We start from the raw sequence: 12,615 nt of genomic DNA on the forward strand, positions 1-12,615 counted from the left end.
TAAAATAAGAAGGGAAGACTTTTAGCGATAACTCATAAACGGCTTAACTTATCAAGTTTGCTTTAATTTTGTTTGAATGAGTTTATTAAGCACTATTTTTATGATTTTTTTTTTTCATATTTTTGGATCGATTTTTCAAAAGTTAGAAGGAATAACCGTTTTTTGTTCTTTCTACATTATTATTTCCGAAATGATTCACTTTATCAAAAAATGTTGTTTGCAAACTCCTATTTATTTTTAAAGACCTATCCAACGACACCCCACACTATAGGGTTAAAACGATAATAAATAAATATATAAATTACATAGGTACAAAACGCGAATGATTTAAATATATTTTGTCTATGCTAATTTTTGAAAATTTGAAAACTACCTTTTATGTGATATGGTGCGCAGATGTTCAAACCGACTTAACAAACACTTGGGGTTGACAATCTCGACTTATAATGATGATAAGTAAATGGTAAATGTACCATCTAGCTTGAACATTATAAGTTGAGATTGTCAACCCCAAGTGTATGTTAAGTCGGTTTGATCATCTCCACAGTGCTTAAGACACATGTTTTTAATATTGTCGATTTTAATTGGTGTTAATTTTCTTGAAATACAGTTTTTTTATGTTCGATTTCATAAGTTTGTTTCATTACCGTCCACAGATAAAATTACCATCTCGGCCGATTTCATTACCAGCGCGTAGTTCATTACCAGTAGCCTTATTAAATGAAAAGTAATAAGGTTACAAAGGTGCCTTTAGCAGAAAAATGTTAATAAATGAATCCACAAATTGACGAAACCCAAAAGTTTACCATTTAAAAGAAAAATTACAAATCGAGAGAATCTCACCGATTTGCACGAAATGAGAGAATGACCCATCAAGCAAAACCGTCTGCAAACGATGCTATTAAGCTTAGAAATACATTAAAAGTGGAAAAGTTGTCTTGGGTGAGACTTGAACTCATGACGACTGGATCGCTAATCCAGTGCTCTGCCATCTGATAAATACCTAACAGATATAAAAAAAAAAAACATTTTTTGTGCCTAATTTATAATCCATTTTAAACGCCCTAACATACAAAGTTTTAATTTATTATATTTACTAGATACTAGGATAAAGTCGGTGACAAGTGTGTAATCCTATCGTGGATATATCCAATACATATATATCCATACTTAATATTATAAATGCGAAAGTGTGTCTGTCTGTCTGTCTGTTACCTCTTCACGCTTAAACCGCTGAACCGATTTAGTTGAAATTTGGTATAGGGGTAGTTTAAGTCCCGGGAAAGGACATACGATACTTTTCATCCCAGAACTCACCCCTTAAGGGGGTGAAAAGGGGGGTAGAAGTTTGTATAGTAAATCGATAAAAATCAGATCGGATATAAAAGAAACCTAGGTACCCAAATTACTAATTCCACGCAGACGAAGTCGCGGGCAAAAGCTAGTAATCTTATAAATGCGAAAGTGTGTCTGTCTGTCTGTTACCTCTTCACGCTTAAACCGCTGCACCGATTTAGTTGAAATTGGTATAGAGATAGTTTGAGTTCCGGGAAAGGACATAGGGTAGTTTTTATCCTAGATGTCATCCTTTAAAGGGATGAAAAGGGGGGGGGGATGGAAGTTTGTGCGGGGAATCGATAAAAAGCTGATTGGATCAAAAATAAGCCAAATTAAGTACTAACTCCACGCGGACAAAATCGCGGGCAAAAGCTAGTATGTATAGATTTAGATTTAGATTTAGATTTATTTATTTCATAATATGAAATTACAATATAAATTATTTTACACTAATCTATACGAATTTATATTATGATCGTCAAGTAGGAAAATAACAATTGATAATAATTATACAAATGTCAAGCAATACACAATTTAAAAACCATTATAAGCAATAATTTAAAAACATATTAACTAACAATGTCAAATAATATAAAATGAAAAAACAATGTCAATACAGTAAGCATGGATATCTCATAATGATCGTCAAATTAAAATTAAAACGAAATACAGGTCAATAAAAAATTTGTTACATTAAATTTATTGTATTACAGGTCATTTCCATATATTCATTTACAGAATATAATGGATTATCCAATAAAAAGAGTCTCAATTGGCGTTCAAATGATTCGTCAGATTGTTCGGTTCGCAATTTTGCAGGTAGACGTTCATAGTACGTTGGTCCAATCACCCTCGGATTTTTGACTGAAAGTGCCATGCGACGCGGCACTGTGCGTAGTCTACCCGTGGATCGGAGCTGTTTGCCCGCAACCTCGACACGTTTGAACATTGGCAAATTATTTCTTACAAACATTAATACTTGAAATATGTAAAGTGAGTAGTGTGTCATTATGCCAATTTGCTTGAATAGCTCCTTACACGAATGTCTACGATAAAAAATACGATAAAATATATATTTCTACGATAAAAAACTAAAGTAAACAAATGCGAAACTAAGAAAGAATTTCTCTAACACTAATGAGAGTAATGAGGGTTAATTCTATGTTTTCCCCCATTATACCGAGGCGCTTTTCCGGGATTGTACAGATCTTCGCTACGCACATATTTCACGATGATCCCCTCTCGTTGCCGCGTTATATCAGCACTGGAAACTATTCCAGTGTAAATAACTATATTTACAGTACACAGCACTAGTGCGTAAAATAGCACTTTTCGTGCGTATGTCAAATTTTAAAGGGCCATATGTACTGTAAAACGTTGTACGATACACGTGAGAATGAGTAATTCGCAACTCGTGTCGATTTAAACCACTCCCTTCGGTCGTGTTTTAATTTATCGCCACTCGTTTCGAATTTCCTCTTTTTCGCACTTGTATCGTAAATAGCTATTTTATTATAGGTTTGTATAAGAAATATGCCGGTTGTGATTCCATTTTTTATTATTTAATTATAAGATATATGATAATCATTCTGTATTCCTGGTATTTGCGCATGACCTATTTATTTTGCTTTTACGGGATAGTAGAAATCTCCGTGTATCATAACAATGATCCTCTCGCGTTAAATCAGCGCTGGGGCGGCATTTCAAATTGAAAAATATGATTTTTAATTTGATACTAAACGGAAAGCAACAAACACACTACAGAGTGCAGCATCCGAAAAAATGAGGCTAATTTTAGAAGTGAGAGGAGGAAAGAAATGACATGCGTTTAAAAAAATCTGTATTTAACTCTAAATTTCATTCGATAGCGTTACGAGCGTTCTCGTTTGCGTTATGTTTATTTTTGTATGGAATTTTGAACAGCGCCAAGCGGGTCGTTTTGGAAACTCAAAATCCCATACAAAATGACACTAAACGTAAACTCACGTCACGTCATGCTATCGAATGAAATTTACACTAGGGGTAGGTACAGAACTTATTTTACCTCGAAAATAAAATAAAGGTAAACGTTTAAAACCGCAGTTATTTCACTAAAACTGTGCTTGTTACCAAAATGGAATTTAAAACCGGCGTTGAAACATAGTGAGACAAAAGAACATTTTTTTTTTTCTGATAATTTCAAAATGTAGTATTTTTATCAATGCGTAAAGTTTCTAATTTTGTTTCGCTATGTGATAAAACATCATAATATGTCTTATGCGTGCTAAGTTAAATCAATATTAAATCTAAATCTTAATTATGTAGTTTTGACACGTAGCCAGAAGCGCATTATGGTACCTACTACTCGATGGGTATAGCAAATCCAAAAAATCGATCAGCAAATCAATCGATGGGCAAAGAAAATCGTGCAGAATGGAAAGGCTTCGTACACAAAACAATGACCTCATGTGTTCGCGACCCTCAGTCATGAGGAAACGAGGAAGAAGAACGAATCAAAATCAGGTTTATAAGTTGAAACACCGCTCGTGGCATCTGATTAATGTTGCATGCGTTGCTCGTTAGCATAATTTCATATTCAATCGTACTTAACGGACTGGAAATGGTAGCACGTGTGCGGGATATGTGATTCAAATTATTATACATCAACGTATACAACTGCTGAAGAACCGAAAATAGTGGGGGAAACCTCGATTCCAAGCTATATTCAGGTTTTACAGGAATGTGTGATTTTACGTAAAACCTGTTTTTAACTAGGGAAAACGCGTTTTTACTAAAAACGGGTATTCACGGTAACATATGTATAAAAATCATCCATAACGGAGGAGCAAAATATTGATGATAAACACACAAAAAAGTAAAATGTACTTACCAGAATTCAAATCCCGAACCGTACTTCGTAGGCAGGGCAGAGTCACTACCGACAGTACCGACTAAGCTAGGAGGCCGAGATAACCCGAACCATAACCAAAATTATTAAAAAACTAACGAAAGAGGTTACAATCCCAATCCCACGCTTCAACACTAAAAACGGACTAATTGACAATAGGGAATATTACGCGAAACTCTGCGTAGGTGGTGCCACTCCCACAATAAGTCACAATCTAAGGGTCTTCCGCAAACGAGAGAGTCGAAATTTTGTTATCTATCCTCTCTATCACTCTTGCATATTCGAGCGATAAAGAGGCAGTTAGCCGAGTTTCGATTTCGCGTTTCCCAGTAGGCCCTTTGTAAACAAACCGACTTGATGTATCAATGTCATATTTTTCTGTGAAAACTTGTCAAAAAACAGTTTATAGTACAGTATGTATAAGTTACTCTATGGTTTACTAGAGGTGCTAGTGCTGCACTCTGGCGTAATATTGCAGTAATACTCCCTATTACATTAACATGCTTTCATGTAGTTGTAGTACAAAAATACATTAAAGATCACATAAAATTAGTAAGCGGACATCTTGATAAAGATCCTGTTATTTAATAGATATTTCTATTTTTCCGAAGTACTGAGTAGTGAGTACCCTTCACGTCAAGATACTTCAAGCACTTGCGAATACAAAGGGAACTACTCTATCAAATTGTTTGTTTCTCGAGGAGGCTTTTGTTTTCATCGTATTCGGTGCTCAACTTGTTAAAATAGTTTCCTTTATTTCCACTATTTGACACTTTGAAAATATATGATTAACTTTTGTTGTTTGTTTTTCATTTACATTTATTATGTTAGATTTCTTATGTAGATTTTGTTACTTTGCAATGGCTTGTTTACCCTGATGTGTCTATTTAATTGTAAATCTCACATAAACTAATAAAAGCATTAAATGCATAGTTAGGAATTTAAACCAATTATAATAATTATAATAGGTACAATATGAAAAAGAAGACAATATTATAGGTACAGGAATACACTGTTAAAATCTTTCGGGTTATTACAGCCCACGGTGTATAGACATAAAACAAACATAGGACGCTAAAATAGGATCTGTACGGCTACCATCAGTTTGGCACTGACATAAACGCCGTCGAGAACGTAATTTACTTTCTATACATCTCGCTCGTACTCGCATATTAGTGCAAACGAGATGTATAGAAAGTAAATTAAGTTCTCGATAGCGTAAATGTCAGTTTTGACACTGTCAGTGACTCATGGTACGGGCTCTGGATCTGTGAAAACGTGGTGCTGATTTTCAGTAGAGACCTAAAAAACAATGACTATTTAATGCAACACGTAGGTTCGCCAATGACACATGACTACAAACTTTTTAATTTATTCCTATCCTCCTTATTCTTTATTCTAGTTCTATCCTAGTTATTTATTCCTATATTTACTGTCCCTGTCACGCTAACAAATACTTGCAGTCATAATGACCAAAACAGCAAACATAACATGAGTAAGTACTGTACACCATGAATCAGCTTAGGTACTCTGTTAATAAAAATATTTACAGTACATATGGGGCTACTTTTCCGCACTAGTGCGTAAAATAGCACTTTTCGTGCGTATGTCGAAACTTTAAAGTGCCATATGTACTGTAAAACGTTGTTCGATACACGTGCGAATAGGTAATTCGCAACTCGTGTCGATTTAAAACACTCCCTTCGGTCGTGTTTTAATTTATCGCCACTCGTTTCGAGTTTCCTCTTTTTCGCACTTGTATCGAAAATAACTATTTTAGCACAAGGGGAGGAAATGCTGCTAATCGTAAGCAGAACGTCATGTTTTGGTTCAAAAATGTAGTCGCTTATGCCTGTTTCCAAATAAGCTCGTATAAGCTCCTTACAATTATATATGGCATGCATACGAGGACTGTATGTGGTTTCTGTCTGCCTAGAGTATTTAATTACGTGAATGAGAAGAGAAATGAAGACTGTTACTTTTATCCTATTTTTGGCACTTATAAATATTACCAAGACTATAAAAAAAGTAAAAGTGTTTTAGAATCTAGTCAGGCTTTAGTTCGGCTTTTAATTTTTTCTGTACATTTTTGTCAATTAGGTATACAAATAGTACTTTTATTACCTATCTATAATTTGTCAAAGGACTGTCCTATTTCAAACATAGACAGAGAGAATCATACTATCTTTATCTTACACTACTACTAGCACCCAAAAGAAAAGGATGAGTATAGTTTTTCTTTGTTCTTATTTACTGACAATATAGTTTGACCAACTATATAAAGTCACGCGTATTGGCACCCTCGTAGTACAAACAAGGAACGTACGATAACGGTACTACAGGGTACGGTATCTCTGTCCAACGGCTATTAAAAAGCTTCCAAATTCAAAATGCATTACCGGTGCGTGCGAGCTCATTCAATTGTTACCTTCTTGTTTTGACGGGGTTTTAGCTCAAGTACTTTCTGTCTCGCAAATTAGACGAAACATAGGCTTGGCAAAGGCAGAGCTATCATTCCTCTCACTGGTGCCTCATTGGACCAATATACGTTGATCTTGTATATGCATAAATTTGAACTGAGCTGGAGGTCTTATTTGTAGTGGATATAAACGGGATTGGGTTTTATAGTGATGAGAATATGACTAGGCCGATTACAGACGATGCCGTAAAGTGCGGATCTTGGCCAAAAAACGATAATGAGCTCATTTACGGAGTACCCGTGTAAGTGGGGGTTCACCGCAGATTGTAACCCTTAGAACTTACAGAGGGCCTACACGGCTTACACACAAATACATACGAAACTATGTTATTTTCTATACTGGAATAGTATTCTAATGTTGATTTTTTTTAACTCATTTCGAACACCACGATTACTGACACCTCTCCCTTAAATATCTACTTCTTTTTTTGAATTACCAGTACACCTTTTATGTCAAGATCCGACACTTTTGAGGCTGACTGTACATACGTCCGTTAATGATATTGGCGTTTCCCGTGACAATGCAGCCGGCGGCAATGTGGCACCAGTTGCATTGCAAATTAAGAGGCAACAGGAGCTAAGATTTAAATATTTTAGGTAAATATACCCGTCTCGCTAACGGAAGCGGCTCCTAAAACTAGTGCGATAAGGACAAGGCGAAAAATCCTGCGTAAAAATATCAAAAATCGAGGTTTCGTACTCGACTGTTTCCTCCTCCAAAACTTAACCAATCGTAACCAAATTTGGAAATCTAAATGATTATGACATTATCTGTGTCGGACCGTTTTGCTTTTTTGACTAATTGATGTCAGTTTTGAATAGCACGCCTCTCATTGCGGCATAGTCAATTAGGCCATTTTGACCATTTTTGAAGGGCTCTAGCGCCTTAAAAAACAAAAATATCAAAAAAAGCAAAACGGTCCGACACAGATATTGACAATATTAATCTGTGTTGAAAAAATCATTGCTTTAGCTTCAAAACCCACGGAGGAAACAGTCGAGTACGTTTGTATGGAGAAATGACCACTCCTGTTGGCTCTTAATCAAGGACATTCAAATAAGCAAGGTAGGCAACGATACGGCGCGGCAAGGTAGTCAGAATTGGAAATGAACCTTCATAAACAAAGATGCCAGCATCAAATTTCCAGTAGTTCATAAAATATTCCTGGAAATAAAACTGAAGATAAGATACAAGAGGTCTGCAAAATCGTTTCTTTGTATTTGCTTGTCGGAACGAAACGTTCGTACTTACTCGTAACTGCTTGTTTAATTTGTTACATTAAATTTGTATACTTTGTTTCTTTATGTTAAACGCGAGTACTTATTTCTTGTAAGTTGAGCACTCATTTATTTTATTCCTAGTAGGTAGCTTGTAAAGTTTGACGGTTCATTAAAAGGTCAGTTAATTAAAATAGTAACTACAAGAAAAGAATACCCTGGAAACGCAGGAGGCTATTCCAAATGATAACTATTTTTTTTAAATAGGCTCGCGCTAAATTAGTATTTTATACAATCGTGATATAATGCAGAGCTTTTCAGTCGAGTACCGTGTTTAGGCAACGAAGCTTGCTGAGTTGCCTAAGGTACGAGATTGAAAAGCTTGATTATATCACTATTGTATACAATACTTTTTCTACGAATCAGCAAAAAAAAACTTAAAACTACATAGTAGAAAAATCATATATGTAGGTAAAAAAACCAAAAGTATACAGCTAAAGATGTGCGAGCAGCCGCGGTACCTTCATACTCGTACGCGGCCCGGCCGGGCCGGTTGGTCAACGACACCTTCTCGTAACTCATGAGGCCCTGGTACTTGCTCCGCGCTTTCGATTGGTCAATTTCATTATAGTTGACTAAACTGTATCGAAATGAATATTACAGTTGACTAAACTGTACCGAAATGAATATTATAGTTGATTAAACTGTATCGAAATGAATATTATAGTTGATTAAACTGTATCGAAATGAATATTATAGTTGAGTTTTTGCAGTCGACGAGTAGAAAAAATAATATTAAAGTTAGCCTAAGATGTGCCGACTCTATAGCCCGCTGGTTTTGCCGGAGTAGTCAGTCAACGCAGGGTAGCTTGTGGCAAGCTGTTGGCGAGTAGCGATTTCACGTACCACGTACCTGAGCGCTTCTGGGAGCCCTAGGAGAGCTCTGTCACTCGCAAGGTGAATGGGACAGGTCCCTCCGCCTCCGGCTTGCTTTAAAATATAATCTGACAAGCTTTTTAAACTTATTACGCATATATTTATAAGGGAACATATACTTCGAAAGTTTTATCAACGCTATGCTAGTTATGTGTATAAAAATAAATAATTTCAATTTACCGTAACCGGATTTTTGTAAAAAACTTTTCCAAAGAGTATTTATACCGTTTATCTCGAGTATTTTTCGGAGAAACAATGAAAACGAAATTAAATACCTCGCTCGAGTGAGAAAAATAAGTTTAATGCGGCAGCTTTTTCGGAAACTTTTCTTTATTATTTACGAAAAAGAGACTTAAATAATCGCGTATAATCAAATTGTATCTTTCAACCTCGACGTTTCGAGGACATAATGCTGTCCTCGAGATCTTAGATAACCATGGGGGGAGAGACCACGTGGACCCGTCTTCAAAACGTCGGACGTAATTATTATAAAACTTAACTAGACACGATTAAGTCCCAATTTCGTAAATAATACACACACACACACACACACACACACACACACACACAAACATATAATATCATTTAAAAAATTTGTGAAAGATTTTAAATCAGTATTTTCTTTGTTTCAGAGTAAAACACTAGATTTGGCGCTAGTGTCAATATACAGAGGAGGCGTGGAGCTGGCCTCCGTCAGTAGATATGCAGGCTCGCCTTATAATACCACAGATAGGTAAGTGACTTTTAATGTTTGCCTAAACGGACAATTTTTAAATGTTTTCTACAAAAGATAAAAGTCGTACTTATGTACAGTACAGTAGTTTTAGTATTTAGCCGCCTGCCTACAGCCATTGATGGATTACAATGGTTTTTTAAACCCTGTACCCTGTACGGAATAATGAATTGATATTTTATGTGGTAAAATTGGTAAACAACAAAGCATTTAATAAAACATTTCTTGTTTTGTCCAATATATAATAAAGTATCGTAAAAATGGATTCGAGCTTTTGTCACAAAATGAAACAGAATTGAAAACATGTTTATAAAATAACCACCACATTAAAAATATACATAATGCTTCACAAATCGCGCATCAAAAGCGAATACAATAATAACAACTGAACTTGAACTTCATATTAATTAATAATAATTGGTGGTGTGATGTATGATATATATTATGTAATTAATTAATTAATAAAAAGTGCAATGGTTATTATTTTATTTATTGCATCTGTAATGGTATCCTTCTCTTTTATTATTTGGAATAACTCTGTTGCATTAGCAAACTAAATTTAACCTTAATACGGCATTCATGATAATGCGAATATGTGGCAAAAGCTACCCCATTATGCCAGCTTATGGCTAGTCTCGGTTTACCATTCTATTATCTGCGTAGTGCAGTTGAGTTATTGACCGGGAAATCACTAGATTATAATGAATTTGAATTGAAATGTGGGTAGCGCTTCGGTATTAGAGGGTTAGCGTTGTGGTAAAGTCTGTAATTTACCTAAACACGTAGGGGAAAATATAGTGCTTTTAAATTCGTAAGCACGAAACAATGAAAATCTAAAAAAAAAATTAAAAATATATTTTATGGAGGGTCCAAATTTTGAAAGTGCGGTAGCGACCCCGATTTAAAATGTATTTAAAAATTCTGAAAAATAAAACATCGTCTATTTAGTGGAGGATTATAATACATTAGGCGGGTGCCCCGTAGAAAAATATAACATCGACAAATAATAAGCTTCGTTACCTATTTTAAATTCGATATTTCTTCAACAAAAAACGTCACATTCGACACTAACAGATCAGTATCATATCGGAAACAGATCGAATAACTAAAACTCGAATTGGCCTGTTAGCTCCAAAAATATCGAGTCCATACTATGAATTGGTGTCACGATTTTGCGCTCATTCAGTGTTATTTCGTTCCGGGAGATAGAATTTCATTAATTTTCAATTCTCTCCTTTTGTTTTAAATAAAGTAAACTACGCCAGATAAACAATTAAAGCATAACAAAGCTGTAACTCGTATATTTTTGGACAAATTGAAATTCCGAGAGGTCCCCAGATTTTTCGTGAGTTAACTTAATTACACATTCTTCTGTTAATCCGTTGGAAGCGTGTCAATGAAACTGGCACTCAAATTGCCAAATACCTAGAATATTCGTACTCCATTATGCCTTTAATGTTTTTAGCTAAAATTGCCTTTAAATGTTTTTAACTTCTTATTTGGACCTTATTGGACTTTAATTCTATTATTTGACTTAATTGAATTAAATTAGACCCAATTATTGGAGCTGTTTTTCAGAATTGTTGTTTGCTAGAAATTGTACCTTGTACCTAATAAAAAGAAATAAGAGCGAGTAGAAATTTCGCAATACAAAACTTTTAGTTGGTCTATTTTTTGTATAACAATTTGTAACAGCTAAAACCAGTACCAGACATGTATACTCGTACTTCCTAACGCTACCTAACTAAATGTTTATGTATTGTCAAGTTTTATGTAATTTATGCATGCTATTTTAGAATGAGAGTGTAACTTCTATTGTATGGGAGCGGCTTTTTGGTGGCGGGTTCGTGTGACTCTTACGGCCCCATTCGAACAATGCTTACAAGATGTCACACCTATACGTTACTGAGCTGTCAGTGTCAAAAGTGACATTTCTTCAACCAATAACGTCACTTTTGACACTGACACATTCGGTATAGTATCGGTGTGACGACATCTTATAAGCATTGTTCGAATTGGGCCGTTAATCAATACACGAGCTAAGGTAAAATGTTCCCTTAATCAAATCTAGAGTAATTTCGTTCCAAGCAACAGCACCGACAATCTTAATGACGTTCTATTGACGAAATGAAGAAACACCACTAATGATCTTACTAACGTCAACACATTCTAAATTGAGTTTAGTTTCCACATGAATAAGGTTGAATGTTGAACATTGCCATGAAATCTGAAGGTTAGGTAAACATTGCTAATTTACTCCGTTTCATAAAAGGCTCGGATAAGGCTGCGTTTCCACCAGAGATTTGAGAAGATGCGTACTTAATTAATTCCGAAAGGTGTGTGCTAACTAATGTGTACAATCGAACAAACTGATTTGTGACCCACCATGGCCATTATAGAACAATTTCACAGTAAGATTATAATATGTAATTTTAATTTCCAAATCAATGTAATATACTCGTACATGTGAAAATACTGACTTAATAAATGTGAAAAGGTTCGCAGTGGGCCAGGAATCAATTTTTTTGTAATGTAATGTAATGTAATTTTACTTTTTGTACATACTACATTTGATTAAAATGATATATTATAGTCTTCTGACAACACACAACCACTTGCAAAGTCTTGGCTGTTCCACACTTGCAAGAATGGTCAACGAAAACCACTGTGTGTAAAGAAACGAGTTATTTTAAACATTATTAACAATTATATTACAGAAAAATTAAAGAAAAAAAGAAAAAAAAAATTGTAACCGCGGCCACTCAGGCCTTACACTAACCGCACTAACGCCATGACAATAGAGGCGTGCTCAGATATTTATGAACACGTTGACCGCTCCAATATGTCTGATGGCGACTGTACCAAAGAGAATTTAAAAAAATTGCAAAGTTCCAATGAAGTGTTCTCGGTGTTTTTTTGCTGCACGTTTATTGCCAAACCTTGATATAGTTATAGTTTCGATTTGAGACGTGGCGAAAGTGACGTTTTTTGGTTGAAGACATGTCACTTTTGACACTGACAGAT

At 35.1% G+C, this 12,615-nt stretch overlaps 1 protein-coding gene across 1 annotated transcript in view; it reads left to right on the top strand.

The window, feature by feature from the left end:
- LOC134651495 (uncharacterized) overlaps nt 1–12,615 on the top strand; it is a 74,707-nt gene that overhangs the window by 29,307 nt on the left and 32,785 nt on the right. Inside the window, exon 3 of the mRNA XM_063506610.1 lies at nt 9,491–9,591. Coding sequence (XP_063362680.1) covers nt 9,491–9,591 — 101 coding nt within the window. The remainder of the gene's footprint in view (nt 1–9,490; nt 9,592–12,615) is intronic.

The sequence above is a fragment of the Cydia amplana genome, chromosome 10 (genome assembly GCF_948474715.1).
Source record: "Cydia amplana chromosome 10, ilCydAmpl1.1, whole genome shotgun sequence".
NCBI lineage: Eukaryota > Metazoa > Arthropoda > Insecta > Lepidoptera > Tortricidae > Cydia > Cydia amplana.